The 18535-nt window shown below is 36.6% G+C and overlaps 2 protein-coding genes across 12 annotated transcripts in view; one reads left to right on the top strand and one right to left on the bottom strand.

Moving 5' to 3' along the window:
• The window catches only part of CFAP69 (cilia and flagella associated protein 69), a 51937-nt gene extending 44300 nt beyond the window's left edge, over positions 1 to 7637 (top strand). For 9 of the 10 annotated variants that reach the window (XM_059171057.1, XM_059171059.1, XM_059171062.1 and 6 more), the window contains 7 exons: positions 865 to 1057; positions 2776 to 2913; positions 3465 to 3541; positions 5044 to 5241; positions 5575 to 5661; positions 6971 to 7075; positions 7422 to 7637. In XM_059171057.1, the coding sequence (XP_059027040.1) occupies positions 865 to 1057; positions 2776 to 2913; positions 3465 to 3541; positions 5044 to 5241; positions 5575 to 5661; positions 6971 to 7075; positions 7422 to 7592 (969 nt within the window). In that variant the 3' untranslated portion in view covers positions 7593 to 7637. The remainder of the gene's footprint in view (positions 1 to 864; positions 1058 to 2775; positions 2914 to 3464; positions 3542 to 5043; positions 5242 to 5574; positions 5662 to 6970; positions 7076 to 7421) is intronic. The other variant, XM_059171060.1, reaches the window with a different exon arrangement.
• Positions 7638 to 11647: 4010 nt separating this feature from the next.
• On the bottom strand, positions 11648 to 18177 carry FAM237B (family with sequence similarity 237 member B). 2 transcript variants are annotated; one of them, XR_009352827.1, is made up of 3 exons: positions 18054 to 18177; positions 15134 to 16039; positions 11648 to 11743 (listed from the first exon to the last, which is right to left on the bottom strand). XR_009352827.1 is itself a non-coding variant. In XM_059171069.1 (2 exons), the coding sequence occupies exon 2, from the start codon at positions 16034 to 16036 to the stop codon at positions 15608 to 15610; it is 429 nt and encodes a 142-aa protein (XP_059027052.1). In that variant the 5' UTR covers positions 16037 to 16039; positions 18054 to 18177; the 3' UTR covers positions 14701 to 15607. The 2 variants fall into 2 exon arrangements, 1 of the variants encoding a protein (XP_059027052.1); XM_059171069.1 differs by lacking the exon at positions 11648 to 11743 and having other exon boundaries at positions 14701 to 16039.
• Positions 18178 to 18535: the final 358 nt, after the last annotated feature.

The raw sequence follows: 18535 nt of genomic DNA on the forward strand, positions 1-18535 counted from the left end.
GTATGCAATGATAATAATTGCTAATAATGTTAAATATTATTTAGAGCTTTCTATATGCCAGGCAGTCTTGTGTAATTCATGACAATAACTCTCTAAAGCAGGTAATAATATCCTTCATTTTAAAATAGAGGAAACTGATAATGTTTGCTTAAATAACAGATTACATGTTTCCTGTGCTATATTCTGTTATCGATATACTATGAGTTAATCAACAAAAACTATTTCAGACACAAATTATTCCTGTGTGGAGACTATTACTCTGGATGGACTTTTCTATACATAAATTTTGGTTTGCTGAAAGCTAGTAGCAAAACAAGGGAAATATGCTTGATAATTTTTCTTAAATGCTTACTTTGCAAAATACAAAATTAAATCTCAAGTGGTTTATTTTAATATGTGACTGCCACTTGCAGTTACCATCAGTTATTTTCTTAGTCAAAACAAGATTATAGTTAATATGAGTCTTTACAAACCTTAATAAAGCATATAAATTGGAAAGATCCTATAATTAGAGTGAACAATGTCTGGTACTGTTTACCTTGCTCCACTTAAAATGAACATGTTCACTTACTTTTACAGTATCTCTTTTTCTGGACCTAACCAAAGCAATTGCTTTTTTGGTCATGACATATATTTATGACTACCTCAGAATTATATTGAGTCTTTTTATTTTTTCTAATTCTTAAACATATTTTCAACAGGAGATTGTCCAGTCGTACTTAAGTAGAGTGTGAATTTTTTAAGGCCATAATTTAGAAGAAAGTTACTGGTTAATATAAGTGTTTCTTGGGGGTTTTTTATTTCAAAAGTAATAATTCTTAAAATTTATTATATCTCTTTTCCTTTTCCATTTCCATGCAAAAGTTGAACCAAAAAAAATTCTGTAATCTAATACTTGGAATAATGGTTGAATTTTGTGATAATCCCAAAACCACCGCTCATGTCAATGCTTGGCGAGGGAAGAAGGACCAGACAGCTGCTAGTCTTTTAATTAAATTGTGGAGAAAGGAAGAAAAAGAACTGGGAGTAAAACGTGATAAACATGGGATGATCATTGGTAAGTGTATTTATAACTGTCAGTAGTAGCAATTAGATGCATATTTTAATTGAGATATAATTGACATATAACTTGCACTAGTTTTAGGTGTACAACATAATGATTTGATATATGTACATATTATAAAGTGATTACCATAATAAATTTAGTTAACATCCATCACTACACATAGTTACAATTTTTTGTTGTGATCTGACTTTTAAAATCTACTTTCTTAGCAATTTTCAAATATACAATAAAGTATTTGTTAACTGTAGTCACCACCCTGTTCATTACATCCTAGGAGTTATTCATTGTTTACCCATATTTTTAAAAAGAGATCTTTAAAAAATTTTAGGGAAGTATGAGGACTTCCACCTCTTTGTTTAAAGTTCTTTTCACAAGAGTTTGTAGAACTTGCTATCAAATTCTGAATGAGGGGCGCCTGAGTGGCTCAGTGGGTTAAAGCCTCTGCTTTCAGCTCAGGTCATGATCTCAGGGTCCTGGGATCAAGCCCCGCATAGGGCTCTCTGCTCGGTGGAGAGCCTGCTTCCCCTCTCTCTCTCTGTCTGCCTCTCTGCCTACTTGTGATCTCTGTCTGTCAAATAAATAAAATCTTTAAAAAAAAAAATTCTGAATGAATGGAAGAAAAGTAAGTAAATTAGTAGCAGGTTCATATTTTTATAGAATATTTTCAGGAAGTGATATTTGATTATATCATTCAACTCAAAACAAAACAAAAACAAAAATAAAAAACCCAACATCATGTCCTAAAGAGTTCCTTTGAGTACTTGCTTTTACAAATAGATTCAGTAACATTTCATTTACCAATTAAATTTGGGATGTAAATGGAAAGCCTGAAAATAATTTTTATAGCATTTTGTACATTTCTGTTGATTCATATTCATGAAGCAAGTTTACTTTTTATATAAAAGAAATTGTTTTCTTTCTTTTTTTTTTAAGATTTTATTTATTTATTTGAGAGAGAGAACAGGGGAGAGAGAGAGAGAGCACAAGCAGGTGGAGGAGTATAGGGAGAGGGAGAAACAGACTTACTGCTGAGCAGGGAACCCGATGCAGGGCTGGATCCCAGGACCCGGGGATCATGACCTGAGCCAAAGGCAGATGCTTGACCAACTGAGCTACCCAAGCACCCTAGAAGAAATTGTTTTCTAAATAAAAATAAATCAAATGTTGATAAATTTTAATTATCAGCAATCTACAATGCTAGGGGTACATTTTCTAAGCCTCAAATTTCTTTTCATCTAAACTGTTAATATTGTTAATTTTTTAATGAAAATACTTGCCCTTTAACTTCTGATGATTTCTATTTCAACCAATTTTTATTATTTCTGAGTTTTGATCTGTAACATCATAAAATTGTTTTCATATTTATAGCATAATATATAGAACCCAAAAGTGAAGGAGATTACATTTTTGTTAAACTGACATTATTCAATTTCTGGATCTCAAAATTAGAAAAGTTATTTACATAAAAGTTTCACTTTTTAAAAAGTTATTTTGTGAAATTTATGTATTTTATGTATAATTAAAAAGTTTTGCCATAGAATGAGGAATAACTGACTGCTAATGCTTTCAAAAGAATAACCATATACTGTGCACTATTTTATTCAGTTATAAGATGTTTATATATCTTATGTCTGGACGAAAATTTCAAATTGAGATATTTACTAATGTTTCTATCTGTCCTTTCTGTTTTCATGATATGCATTGATTAGATACAAAGAAACCTCTATTTACCAGTTTCCAAGAAGAGCAAAAAATCATGCCATTGCCTGCAAACTGCCCAACTCTTGCAGTTATGGATGTTGCTGAGAATATCAGAGCAAAAATTTATGCTGTGCTGGGCAAACTGGGTAAGAAGCTACTTGTCAAATTCTCAAGAGCCTCTGTTTTACTCAGTTTGCAAAGTGATTTTGCTTTGGAGTCTATTTTCAAACATGATGATCAAAATCCTTTTATACAGACAAGTGCATGTTCCATTGTTACCCAATGCCCATGGTACACCTTTATCAATTACACTTGATCTTAGCCAAAAGGCTGAGAAGCGATGACCCTTTATTAGTTAAAATCAGAATCTCTGAGTGTGGGGCCCAGGCATCAGCATCTTTCAAAGCTCCCCAGGCAGTTCCAGGATTAAAGGTGGTTAGTTTAGATGATTAGGCTTAAACATTTGAATTGCGAAATACCTCAGTTTTTAAAATCCTTGCTGCCTTTTTTTTTTCCTTGCTTCCCATTAAGGAAAAAAGTTGTCAAACACTCTTCAGCAAGCCAGAAGCTCACAGAGCTAACTTTCATAATCAAGATGAAATAAAAATTGTTGGCATTAGTTTTTATAGAATAGATACAAGCCTTTTGGAATCACTTGCTTTGTTACAGTAATTCTTTCTTTATAAACTTTGTTTAGATTTTGAAAATTTACCTGGCCTATCTGCTGAAGATTTTGTCACTCTTTGTATCATACACAGATACCTTGACTTTAAAGTGAGTACCTTCTTAATAATCTTATTAAACTCTAATATAACAAAAAAATCAATTGGGAAATAAAAGATTTATTCATAGTTGTAAGCAATCATCTGTGTACTGTATAGTTTTTATTTCCCATTTTTTTTTAAAGATTTTATTTATTTACTTGACAGACAGAGATCACAAGTAGGCAGAGAGGCAGAGAGAGAGAAGGAAGCAAGCTCCCTGCTGAGCAGAGAGCCCGATATGGGGCTCGATCCCAGGACCCTGGGATCATGACCTGAGCCGAAAGCAGAGGCTTTAACCCACTGAGCCACCTAGGTGCCCCTTTATTTCCCATTTTGCATTTGGTACTAGTAGTTCAAGAAACCTATAGTTGATTGGTATTTTCCATAGGATATGATTTCATCCAACTATTAGTTTATAAAAGAAGAGGGATGTTAGTGACAGAGCTATTCAGAAGCTTACTGGAATTTTTAAAATATAATTTCTTCTCTTTAGAGAGCATTAGGAATTATAGTTAAGTGAATTATTCCTTATTAACATAAATTATTAATATTTATTAAAATTATTTTATCTTTAGTTTACATGATGATCAAATATCAGGTAAAGGATATGAGGTTTCTCACCCTGTTGGTTATATTTTTATTGGCAAATAAATACTTTTGTAGTATTTTGAAGCAAAGTCTTTTTTAGTATTTTCTCCTCTACTAATATTAGTACTATGTATTTGAATGTTATAAATGATTAGGTCTCTATTTTAAAATGAAAAAAAAGCTCACTTTCATCCCAATCCTGGATATATAAATTTTTCTATAAATATAAGCATACTCAAGCACATTAAATTCACAAACAACCTAGAATATGAGATGGACCTGTCAGTATGATGAAACCATGGAGTTAAGAGCTTGAGATTCAGTTACTGTCTGAGCTAGAAGGTAAGGGGCAAAGGACAGGGCTCTGGAGCTCCAGTTATCCCCATGTTAATGGCCCTACAAGTTCAGCTTGACCTAGCTTTGATTTATTTATTTTTTAAAAGCATTGCTATTCTTTTTTTCTGTTTTAAACTCCCATCCAATGTGGGGCTTGAACTCATGACCCCAAGATCAAGAGTCATATGCTGTATGGACTGAGCCATCCAGGCCTCCCTTGGCCTAGCTATTAATACAGGGCTTTTGGGGGGAAGACATCAGTAGTTCAAAAGGATAAGACCATAGCAGCAGTTTCTTGCAGCTGTGAAAACAGTGCGACTATAAAACAGGGCAGTGAAAATTGTAGTGAATTAGATTTAGGTAGTGGAGCCTCATCCACGAGTACCTTATCATTGTAAAACATGGTAACTCAACTGTAACTTGTGCCCCAAATAATTCCCAATGCACTTATTCACAAGTAGGAAGATGGGAAAGGTGGTTCAGTAAGTGTTAACTTTGGAACAACCACAAATAAAGGATTACCCAAAATTATATCATTTATTTGTGGTTAAATTAACTTTTTTTTAACCTTAAACTTTGTTATAACAGATTGGAGAAATATGGAATGAAATATGTGAAGAAATAAAATTAGAAAAGTTAAGACCAGTCAATACAGATAAAAAAATTTTGGAAGCTATTACAACAGCATCAGAAAATATTGGAAAGATGGTTGCTTCTCTTCAAAGTGAGATGATTGAAAGCCAAGCACACCAAGATGTGCAAAATGAACAAAAAGTATATACAAAAGTAAGTCACATATACCATTAAGGTAGGAAATAATAATTTCAATAAATTAGTTTACCATTGGATATGTTTGTCTTACCTGTGAATGTTTCAGCACATGGAGTTATTTTGTAGTTTTTCGTATTTTCATTACAACAGTTTTACATTATATATCATGGAAGGCAGTTCAAATGTTAACCACATAATGAAGGAAGGATTTTACTCTAATCGTTTACCTAGTCAGCCCTAAAATTTACATTGCCAAAATCTAGGTCTTCCTTCAAAATAAGGGCTTTAAAAAGCCCTTTGGTATCGTTTCATAGAAGCTAGAACTCTTAATTATCTTTCTCATTTCAGATACAAGCCACACACAAACAAAGAGAATTGGCTAATAAATCATGGGAAAATTTCTTGGCCAGAACATCAAATGCTAAAACTTTAAAGGTAGGATTTTTTAAATATTGTGATATCCACAACAAATAGCCAATTCTGATAGGCAGACTTTTTCAGAAATAAATATTCATTCTTTTGCCTTTTCTGTTGACCTGTCTATAGAATACCAACATTGTTAGATCCTCATATGCTGTAAGATGATAACTATGCATTTTCGTAGTTTCAGAGAATGCTACTTTGAGATTTTTTTTTTTTTGCTCTAGCAGTGGGAAGCAAGGGTGGTGTTCCTGTCTTGCATAAAGGAGATGATCGTTAGCCAGGAATAAGCGGGAGAAATATGCTCCTACTTTCCACTTTATATCATTGATCATTTCTGTATGAAGCAGAGTGAAGAACACTGTCTGTGTTACCCTATCCCCCAAGGGTATTTCCCCTCCATGACCACCAAAAGAAACATGATATTAACAATTAAATGAGAACTGGGGAAAAGCATCCCTTTGGGAAAAGATGATAAATTGCTTTAGGAATAAGCTGGAAACTAATGTAAAAATTATATAATGTTGATTGTTCACTTAAAATATGTGAGAAGCACCATTTATTTCCAAAACCTCATTGCTTTCCCCCACTTCTTCCACTAATACTTTGGATATGTTTTTATGTAATGTTACAGTTCTTTGGCTAGATATGAAACTGCTAAATGTTAAATTAGTCTATGAAAATACTGAAACCACATTAAGGTAGCAAAACTAAAGTAAAGAACAAAAGCTCACTCGAGGTACTGTGTCTCCCCCTTCTCACTAAAAATTCTTCCCAACTCTACTTATGAAATATTCTTTCTTTTAAGGAGTAATTAATGAAAATCAGTCATTCCATGCAGATTATTTGTTATCTCAAATTTCACCTGCTCTAGTGCCTCAGCTACTGAGTTTGAACAAAAGTGCAACAAATTATCCAATTTATATTACTCTGAAATAGTTAAGTGTTCTGAATTAGTATTTATGCAAAATATTTTGAAAATATGTATCACCTGAGGTAAATTTAGGAGTTTATTAAATTATGTGCTAAAATGAGATTTCCAGAAGACCTGCTTTATTCCTTGGTCACATATGACTGATAACTGGAACTCTCAGTAATTTTCTCAAGTGACTGGTGTCTTCTGCAATGTATAGAAGATGCAACTTACTAATAACTATCTTATTAGTCTAAGTGAGTAAGTACAGGTTCCACTGCTACTCAATAAATGGTTCAAGTAGAAATCAGGCACAATTAAATGTACTTCACATACTTCACTGCAAGTATGATAGAGTTAATGTTTTAGTAGCAATTAATATTACTTTCTTTCTAATTTAAAAATCTTCAGAAAGCAAAAAGACTTCAGGAAAAAGCTATAGAATCATCTAGATACAGTAAGCCTCCACCAAATGCAATATTTCACAGGACAGATATTAAAGGCCTTAACACAACGGTAAGTTTTTTTTGTTGTTTTTGTTCGTTTGTTTTGCTTCATAATTTTTCTTAGTGGTACTGTATTTAGTCTTCATAGGATGTTAGTTGTATGGGGGTTTTTCCTCATATTTTTTCTTTTCTTTTTTTTTTTTTTTTGGTCAAATTTCACACAGTTAAGGCATATTTATCTCCAAGATAAATTCACTGTTACCCAGTACTGGTTTAGACTCCATCAGCCCTGCAGGATTCCCAGGAAACAGCTACAAATTTATATCTTTTCTAAAATCAGTGGAAGTATGAATGGGTTTTTCTCTTATTGAAAAATTTTGTAAATGAACTCTTACCTATACCTTTTACTTTGTCAGGTGCCTTCTGGTCGGGTGGTAACAGTGGAAAGCACTCCTGCCCGATTACTGGGAGGACCTCTGGCTGATACAGATATTGCTCTTAAAAAACTGCCTATTCGAGGAGGAGCCCTGCAAAAGGTGAAAGCAGTGAAAACTGTGAATGAGTTAAAGAAGAGTGTTCCTACATAAAATAATCTATGGAGATTTTGAAATAAAGTTTGCTTATAGTTTTTAGTTGAATATATCTTTATAAACATAAAGCAAATATTTTAGTAAAATACTATGAAAAAATAAAAGTTAAGTACATATAATTTATTTGTATTGAAAATATCTACATATAGCACCAGAAGAGTTGTCATCAATTTCTTTGGAAAGATCACTAATTCTCTTTACTGAAATTATAAAATATATTGTGTCAGTTAAACTCCTTTGGTTGCATGTGAACTACTTCATCTAGTTTAAGCCAATAAAAACTTTTCCAGGCTCTGTAGCTACCAAATCTAGGAGTAATTAAGACTGCAGGCATTGTTGGATCTAGGACTGAAACTCTGTAAGATCTTCTCCTTACCTAGCAGTTCTCCCAAGTCGATACCCAGTAGAGAAGAATACATGCCACTTTTTCAATAGTCTCTGCATCTGCCTCTGCCTCTTGGGACCCTTGATTGGCCACATGCCCACTCCTGAGCCATTTGCCATGATTTTGGCCAGATCTGAGTACCGCCTACTCCCAGAGCCAGAAGTAGGCCAACCCCAACCAAAATATATGGATGGAGTAGGGAATCAGGATATTTATATATGTATATATAAATACTGGGCAGCAAAAATATTTGCAACAAATTTGTTGGTCAAAGTAAAGTAAGTTGGCTCTGTTATAAAAAGTAAATGTGAGTCGTGAGCTAAACAGCAAAAATTTTAAAAATATACAAAACAAATTCTAATGCTACTTTTCTTCTTTAATGGGAAAGGGAAGGGGAGAGTGAAGAAATATCTTCCCTCCTTTGGTGGTGAAGGTATTTTGCCAAAAAATAGGAGATAGATGCCTTAATGCTGGATATAGAGCAAAGTGTCCCTTTATGGCATTAAGAGATTTCCATGGCCTGTCTCCATTCCCATGTCAATCCCACCCAGGAAGCCACAAAGTTAAGTTCACGTCCAAGACTGGGAGAGACAAGAACCTGGTTTCGTAAATAGGGAAATATACTGGAATCTGAGTCTAGATTCTAGGCCCATAGGCACACTCAGCAGTGTCCTGGTAAATCTGTAACAATCAGCTCTTCAAGGGGAACAGGCCCTCATTTGTAGTGTTTGCCATTTGGATGGTGTAAATAATAGTCCCACTGTGACCAATTACAAGCTACCAACATGATGCTATCGAATGCAAAGTTGGGAAAACATGCATCAAATCCACTTATAAATAAGAGAGGGCTCTATTATCTCCATCGGGCCCGCCTTCTCCTACTTCCTCCTTCATCCTCCTCTTCTTCCCCCAACTCACATTCATTCAGTAATTTTCCATTGTCTCCATCTGTGAAGTTAGTGGAATCTGTAGTGAAGGGAGAAACTGCCAACTGTTGCTAATGTTCTAATTAGAATGAGTTGACAGTACACCATTAGCCAGCAGCTTCTCATCCTGGCCCAGCTGCCTATTCTCTTTGTGGCCTGCATTAGTTGATAATGTACATCAGCTTATCAGGGAGCTTTGCCTCTCCTGAATCCTTTTCTCTATTATCACCACCAACAAGATAATAGAAGGCATAAATTGTTCATCCTCTTCACAGGAAGCCCTAAGTGCTTCACAGGAAGCATAAAGATTCCATCAAAGAGTAGTTCTTGGGACAAGAATGGGCATGGATAGGAATGTGCAATGATGATATGACCGTATGAAAATCACCAGATATACCTCAAGTATATCAGGTACAGAATCAAGATGAAGTGTCCATGGCTAAGAACAGTAATCTATGCCTCATATCGTAGAGTAACAAGCTCCTTTCTCAGATGCTAAGCTCCCTAATGACAAGGTAGAAACCACATTTCATTCATCATCGAAACTAACATATCAGTAAATAAATTATTAAATGAGTATGTTGGTGGCCTCAGCTCCTGGCAGCCTTTCCCTTGAGCTCTGCAAGTAGAACAGTCCTGAGCTATTATAGTAAAATACTATACAGGTAAGGCTAAACACAACTTATTAAAGTAGTTCAAATGTATTTACTCTGTAACAGTGATATACTTCCCCTAAAATGATGAGACATAAATACTATTACATTAACCAATACTATTACATAACCAATGTGTAAAAATGGAATTGATATTACTTGGTTGAAGATAACTTTTTGTATGTAGTACAACTTGGTATCTCCAAACTGATTAGGACTGATGACAATCAAAATAATTTGTGATAGCTGTGGACCTTTCCCCCCCGCTGCTGTGTTGATCTTACCCATCGGGAAGAGAAAAGCTAAAATAGGGCAGGTTGTTGTCTAGCAGCGATTTAACAGCTGAAGGAATGTGGGTGGATGAAGCGTAGTGTTACTTAATTCAGACATTTAACTTTGGTAGATAGATGCACATCAAGTTTGCATATTACAATTCTAGCCACCCTTGCAGTGAGCAAGTGAATCGGTCTGACAATGTCACTAACTGTAATGGGTCTCTGTTCTCCTCACATCCGGCGCATCCACACTACTCCTGAGCCTACTTAGCCCACCCAGCCTGACTGAAAGGCAGACAATATATTTCCCTTCCATGAGTCAATTAAGACAAAATTTCAAGATCTCAAACTGAAAATTCTGCTAATAAACTAAATGAAATGAGAGTCAAAAGAATAAAAATGGACTTTAATGAATACAGATGAAGTGGTTTTGACACACTTTAGTAATGAGATGTTTACCACATGAGGGAGCTCCTTCCTTGGTTAAACTGTTAGCCAATTTTTGCTTATATTGGATAAAAACCAGTGAATAACTCATTCATCTAATTCTCAGTCTGTCTTCTGGAGCACAAGGTACCTTTCATATCACAGGAAAAAAACTATCATGTTCAGCCTGAGTCTTCTCAGGTCAAATACCCAAATACCCAAATACTGTAATCATTCTTATTTAATTAATTAATGAGGCGCCTGGGTGGCTCAGTTGGTTAAGGAATTGCCTTCTGCTCAGGTCATGATCTCAGGGTCCTGGGATCCAGCCCCATGTCAGGCTCCTTACTCAGCAGGGGGCCTGCTTCTCCCTCTCCCTTTTCCTGCTACACTGCCTGCTTGTGCGCTCTGTCAAATAAATAAAATTAAAAAAAAAAAAAACTAACCTAATCACTCCAGACATTGTATCTGGCCACACCCTTTTGAAGTGCCACAATTTGTTAATATTCCTCAATCTGTGACTAGACAAACTGAGCAAAGATTTCCAGTGTCGTAAGACCCATGAAGGATATAACGGAACTAGTCTTCCTCATTTTTACACACACTCTGCTGACACAGCCTGTGCTTATGTTAGTTTAATTAGCATGTATGTTTCATAATTGCTTGTATTAGATTTCCAGTCAAGGATGCTTTTTGAGAAAGAAAAAAGCAGTCCCTGACATTCAGGGACTGGCCTGGTACTATCAGGTCAAAATTCTACAGAAATACCTACTGCTCAGATCTTGGTTTCTAATAATATTCTCCAATAAAAGAAACCAGGACTCCTTGAAGAAATTGTTGGTTCCAGGGACGGGTGGAAATACACAAGGTGTGTCTAGAGCATCCTATAGAGTTCCCAATGACCAAATCCGGAACAATTTCAGCAACAAAATAATGAGTTATAACCCAAGCATAAATAAAAGTTTGTAAGTCTCTAACGACTTAAGTAAATAATGACAGAAGAGGTCTGAAGGAAACAGAGATGAGGAGGGAGTGAGGATAGACAAATCTCCAAAGAATTCCAGATAATTTATGTAGGTATTCCTTCCTTCAGTAGTTGGGACATAACTTCCCATTCCCTTAAGTGTGGGTTATGCTTAGTGACTTGCTTCCAAAGCATACAGTATTGGAAGAGAAGAGAAAACATTACAGTGGAGAAACCTGGTATATACTACTTAGCCAAGGTTAAACTTCATACGTGATACCTCATGTTGATGATGTGTACCCTTGATCTGAAGTATTGAGAATAGTACTTTACTTCTGTGGTATTCATGCAAAAAGTCTATAAAGTCAGTCTAACCCTGAGAAATACAATCAGGCAAACCCAAATTAGATATTCTATAACATACCTGACCAGTGATCAAAATTCTCAAGGTCATTGAAAACATCTTAGAGCCTAAGGAGACAAGATAACTCAATATAAGGTGGTGTCCTAGACAGGATTCTGGAACAGAAAAAGGACAACAGGGAAAAATTGGTGAAATCCAAATAAAATATGAAGTTTGGTTAATAAGTTATCACTATAAGATTATCAGTTATGGTAAACATACCCTACTAATGTAAGATGTTAACAATAGGAAAAAAATAGGTGAGTATACAAGATCTTTCTGCACCATCCTTGGAAATTTAAGCAAACTTAAAACTATTCTAAAATTAAAATTTTATTTAAAGTTTAAAAGTGATTTTTTGACTCATCTAGTCAGATGATTTTTGAATAGGGCAGAAGAGAAATACACACTGTTCCCCACTCAACCACATTTTGACTACCACTTCTCTCTCTCTTTTTAAGATTTTATTTATTTATTTGACAGAGAGATCATAAGTAGGCAGAGAGGCAGGCAGAGAGAGAGAGGGAAGCAGGGAGCCTGACTCGGGGCTCGATCCCAGGACCCTGAGATCATGACCTGAGCTGAAGGCAGAGGCTTAACCCACTGATCCACCCAGGCGCCCCACCATTTCTCTTTTTAACCTTATATTTTGATATCGTAAAACTACTTCTGAAATATTATTTCCTACTGTACCTTTGTCCCACTGCAATGGCAACTCTGTGAGTCAAGGATTATTTAGCAGTGTACCTCTAAACTCAATGAGTTTTTGTTGAATGAATGAATGATGAAAAAAAATAATTTTTTCTATATACAAATAACATGATTTGTGCCAAAAATTGCAGTGTGGGGAAGGGATTTTAAACAGAATATGATATCTAAGTACCAACAAAAAAGCTTAAGATGAACTGCTCTAAAACCAGAATGCCCATTTTGGCATATGTCCTTATGTTTAATAATCCAATGTAGCCTATATATTTCTTTTTCTTTTTAATATTTTTTTTTTAAGATTTTATTTATTTGACAGAGAAAGATCACAAGTAGGCAGAGAGGCAGGCAGAGAGAGAGAGAGGGGGAAGCAGGCTCCCCGCCGAGCAGAGAACCGGATACGGGACTCGATCCCAGGACCCTGAGATCAGGACCTGAGCCGAAGGCAGCGGCTTAACGCACTGAGCCACCCAGGTGCCCCTCCAATGTACCCTATATATTTCAATTAGGAAAACTAGAAACCCATTTGCAATTAACCTATTTTGGAAGGCTAACGATTAAGTTTAATTGATTAACACTAAAAAGTTCATCCTTGATGCAGTAGAAATTTTTTATGACAACTATGGTAAGGACATGTGACTGAACCAATTCTTAGGCTAAAATGATCCGATTTTGCTTTATGCCATTGAACTTTTGAGCATTGAACATTTGCCCACACATAGAGAGATTCTCTAGGGAAAATCATGACCCTGTGTCTCCACCTGTAGGAAAGGAATTAGGCAACTTCTTGTGTCTCTTTCTGGTCATTTGAATAAGAGAACAAAAGACCAATCCTCCAACCACTTGATTTTATGAACTGTTTAAGGATCTGTCCTTAACTGGCAAGATAAAGTATTTTCAATGTGGAACTTCATTAGACTTACAATCTCTTACAATCTCCTATTATCTGCAACCAGTTACTATATAAAACTTAGTTATATGGGGCACCTGGGTGGCTCAGTGAGTTAAGCCTCTACCTTCAGCTCAGGTCATGATCTCAGGATCCTGGGATTGAGCCCCACAACAGGCTCCCTGCTCAGCGGGGAGCCTGCTTCCCCACCACCACCTGTTTGCCTGCCTCTCTGCCTACTTGTGATCTCTGTCAAGTAAATAAATAAACAAACAAACAAATAAATAAAATCTTTTTTTAAAAAACCCAAGTTATATGAAATATTTATAAAATAATACTAGAAAGCTATGCAATTCATTTATTTTTTAATATTGGAGATTCTTTAAAAATGGACACAAAAAATTAAAATTAGTAAAATACACTGGAGATTCTTAACCTGAGGTCCATGAACCGTTCCCCCAAAATCATCCACAAATGATGGACACTGTGTACATGTAACTTCTACTAAAGTGTCTATTGCTTCATCAGAACTTCAAAGTGGTCCATAACTCAATGTCAGCCCCACCTCACCCTTTAAAGTTTAAAGTTTACTCTGGTCAAACCATTAGACAGTTGCATATTTGTTGCGTATTATTTGGGGGGCTCTTAAAATTATTTATACGTAATTGAGTTTGGATGTGTAAGTGTCAGCTTGTACTGAAGGGAATCTGACATTGCCAGGAACTTGAAAAAACAGTGCTGTATACCATGGTAGCCATCATGAAGACCTATGATTTTTATTGGTTCTTAGTCTTAGCAAAAGCTGGGCTTCTCCTAAACATGTTGTTTGGTTTTTCTTATAAACAGTGTGAATCTTGCAACTGCTCATGAGTCCTTCTTCACCCTGAGAAGTAGGAAACCCAGACTAATTTACAGCCACCCCTTTATCAAAGGTATAGGCTTTTACAATGTGTATTTGAAAGTATTAATCTGGGGACACCCAGGTGGCTCAGTTGGTTAAGCCACTGCCTTCAGCTCAGGTCATGATCCCAGGGTCCTGGGATGGAGTCCTACATCCAGCTCCTTGCTCAGTGGGGAGCCTGCTTCTCTTTCTGCCTCTGCCTGCTTGTGCGCTTTCTCTCTCTGACAAATAAATAAATAAAATCTTAAAAAAAAAAGTATTAATCTAAACTACAACTACATATTATTAGTTTCCTGTCTTCATTTCCCATCATCTCAATTTCCTCGTTTACTTGATATTATCCTACTGTTTGGTATATATTTTTAAAGCTTAATATCCTTTTTGGAATAAGATGTGAGATGGAAATAGGAAATATATTTTAAAAAGAAGAAAACTGAGCAAATAACTAAAGATGAAATTTCTATCAGACTGTACTAAAACAAAGTTTCTTATTACCTTCCTGTTTGTTATTCTTTTTTAAAAACTGAAGACAATAAAAGTGAGAACATAAGAAAAGTTAGTCCTTAATGCATAGAAAAACACTTTAATATAAGGGATGGCTTGGTGATAAAATGCACATTTCAGAAGCCACTTGGTATATTACATCAAGATTAAATATTACCTTTTAGGACAATACTGGCATTAATTCTGGCACAGTTTTAAAGTCAACATTATGTATAAGATATCTTATAAAATTAGTTACAGCATTACTCCATTGACTACTGTATTTAAAAATATATTGCATTTGCATTTTAAGTGTTTTCTTTAAAAATGCTTTACAAAGATGCCTTCCAAATAAAAAATTATTGACCAAAAAAAATTGACAAATTACTTGAAAAGACAGAAATGCTAATTCAAAAGCCATAAAGCACTTACACAGCAACACAAATGCAACTTTCATAAATATTAAAGAATTAGAAATAACAATTTTGATAAATACTGCAGGAAATATTTGACCTCAGAAATACTGACAGATTAAATGTTCAGGTTGATGTCCCCTTGCTTGAGGTCTTTTCCACGTTCTCTCTCTCATACGTAAAACTCATGTTTTGTAAAATCCAGTCCTATAATATTAGAGAGGAGAAATTATTGTCACTCTAATGTGACTCTTAAGATGTTTTCCTTTTAAATAATCCTATGGAAAAAAATTTAAAAACCTAACTATATGTCCTATGTTTAAAATTTCTTCAATAAATGTAATGGGAATGATTGTGGTATTAAATAGTTTTCTTATGAACTAACTATCCATGGAGAAAATAAGGTAATAATTTTAATGATCTACCAAATGCATTATATCTCAAGATAATTTAGATCTCTGCATATCAGAGCTCCTGCAGTTTCTAATAATACATAATCAGTAAAAATGAAAATCAAAGTCAATCTTGTTAGAAAAAATTGGGCAAATTTGTTAGCAAATAAGGATTAAATACTTAATTTTTTAAAATACTAAACCTGTTGTTCTCTTAAATACACATTTAAATTACCTCCTGTTACCTTCTGTGGAAAATTATACTTGGGAGGCATCACCTGTCTTCTGCCCATTCCATGAGATCGTGAAAGCAAGCAGTCTACATACATGTCCCAGAAATCCTGAGCTATGCTTAAGAAGACATTATAATGTCTAGGCCATTGGGATTTTTGCAAGAACAACATGAAATTCCAGAAAGCATCTACATTGTGCTGTATCTTGAGTTCCTTGAGATCTATCAACGTCAAAGAGCAAGCATTCCAGCACTGGAAATCAATATCTTTCATGATGCCTGGGCTGATGCTGGCAAGCACTCCCTTTTGAAATTCAAAATCAGCATTCATCAGATTGATCAACATCATGCAGCCCAGTGGTAGGTAGAACCATCTTCTTGTGGCAAAACCCATTGTCTATACATGGAAAAAAAGTAATAAATTTTTTTAAGTTTTAATTTTTTAACGTAAATTCAAGTTATTTAACATACAAGGTGGCACCAGTTTCAGGAGCAGAATCCAGTGATTCATCACCCACATACAGTACCCAGTGCTCATCCCAACAAGTGCCCTTCTTAATGCCCCTCTCCCATTTAGCCCATCTTCCTACCCACGTCCTCACTAGCAACCCTCAGTTTGTTCTCTGTGTTTAAAAGTTTCTTATGGTGGGGCGCCTGGGTAGATCAGTGGGTTAAAGCCTCTGCCTTCGGCTCAGGTCATGATCCCAGGGGCCTGGGATCCAGCCCCGAGTTGGGCTCTCTGCTCAGCGGAGAGCCTGCTTCCTCCTCTCTCTCTCTCTCTCTCTCTCTCTCTCTCTCTGCCTACTTGTGATCTGTCAAATAAATAAATAAAATCTTTTTTAAAAAAAAGTTTCTTATGGTTTGCCTCCTGCTCTGTTTTTATCTTACTTTATTTTTCCTGTCCCTCTCCAATGTTCATCTTTGTTTCTTAGAAAAAAAAAAAAAACAGGGAAAGTATTTTTAAGTTAAAAAGAAAATTATTTGGATACCAGGTGGCTCAGTCAGTTAAGCATCTGCCTTCAGCTCAGGGCATGATCCCAGGGTCCTGGGACTGAGACCTGCATTGGGCTCCCTGCTCAGTGGTAAGCCTACTTCTCTCTCTGCCTACCGCTCCCCCTGCTTGCTCTCTCTCTCTCTCTCTGACAAATAAATGAAATCTTTAAAAAAAAAAAAAAAAGAAAGAAAGAAAGAAAAAGAAAATGATTCAATTAATGATCTGTTTAAACCTAAAAATTCGTAAATATATATGTGTTTGGTTTTGATCAAGCCAAATTTGCTTACTATGTATTTGTTGGTTTTCTTCTAAGTTGTTGACTCTCAGACCTTCCTTTGAAAAAATTCAGTTACGATTTGTTTAACCAACCTTCTGATAGTCTTCAGGAGCCACTGAAACCCAAAACATGTTTACGAAGATGTGATGGATTAATTTCATCACAGACTTTTAGAGCTGAAAAATCTTTAAAAGCATGTGCTCCAAACTTCTCCCTTTACAAATTAGAAAAATACTCCTGATATGGTTCAGCAAGTGCTCAGGTCTTGGGTCTCCCTATCCAAGACTTCTACAACACATTCCAACTAAGGGAATCAGAATACAGTCCATTCTATGTGTAGCCATGAGAAAAAGACGTTTACTTATTTTTTTTTAATTTAGATGTTACCAATCTATTAACCCAAATGGCGTTGGATGCCCAAGCGCCAAGTTTTAAAGTAACTGATCCTTCTTACATTTATTCATGGAAAAATATTTGTTATGGACTGATGCCTGGTAGCTCCCTGGCTTCTCTCAGGTTGTTAAGGATCTGTTTGGAGAAAACTAAAATATATAACTGAAGGAGCACAAAGACAATAAAGGTAATATAAGCTATGATGATATGTGCAGGGCCATTCGGCAAAATCTTGGCATTTTCTAATGTTTCTTTGCACAAGTTTCCCTGCCAACTGATCACTCAGTAAACTAACTACATAAGTGGACATCAAGGACTAAACTGGCTTTGAATTGCCGCAGGGCTACTCTCCCAGGCTGACATTGGAAATGTCCCTGACACAAACTTGACAGCCAGGGCAGCGGGGGTTTGGAGGGGGGGGGGGATTGGGGGTGTTGCAGATGGAGAAGAAGACTCACCAGCACCTCCTTACTGATATACTGCTGTTTGACACCTCCCTTAAAATAAGTTAGGATAACGGGACAAAAGAAACAAATTTAAACTTAGGTTATTCGGATCGCTTCACATTGTCGAAAACTGCAGATCCCCCCCAAATGAGCGGAGAGTGCCAATTTATGATACGACTTTAAAAAGAAAAGGACTGGGTGCGGCCTGAGAATTTTCTTCTACAAGAATTTCAGATTACACTCCTGCCTCCGGGTGGGTCATCTGGACTCGGGAGAGGAAACCCGAGCGCGAATGGAGTACCTCTCCTCCGCGCCGAGGCGCGCGTCCAGCGCGGTGTTCGGCGTGCGGTCAGCTCCCTGCAGGTCTCCGGCGGCTCCTACCTGGGAGGAACAAGAGATCTCAGCGCGGGCACCAGACGACTCCCAGACCTCCCGGCGCCCATCCCCTGCCCAGCCGGACCCACCCCCGGAGGCAGGCGAAAGGCGGGAAGCCGCGCTCGGCGCGGTCCACAGCAGACGCCTAGAGCGCCTAGAGCTCTCCCTGCTAAAGTGTGTCGGTTCCACCGCCCTCGGGGGCTGGGAGGCTCTGGCTCGCCGAAGGTGGCGCTTCGGACCCTGCTGCTGCCTCGCAGGTGGTGCGGTGGTCAGCCCCGTAGCCCGAACCACGCTCCTTTTCTAGAGAAAGAGGCGGCAGAGTGTGGGTGGCTACGCTCCCGAGGTCCAGCCCTCTTCTCGCCCACCTTCCCTGACTGGAGACCCACTGGACCCGCCACGCCCTGCACT

Source organism: Mustela lutreola, chromosome 4, assembly GCF_030435805.1.
Source record: "Mustela lutreola isolate mMusLut2 chromosome 4, mMusLut2.pri, whole genome shotgun sequence".
In the NCBI taxonomy this organism is placed as follows: domain Eukaryota; kingdom Metazoa; phylum Chordata; class Mammalia; order Carnivora; family Mustelidae; genus Mustela; species Mustela lutreola.

Excerpts from the sequence above, each read along its gene's own strand:
- FAM237B (XM_059171069.1), bottom strand. The coding sequence starts at position 16,036 with ATGGGTTTTGCCACAAGAAGATGGTTCTACCTACCACTGGGCTGCATG.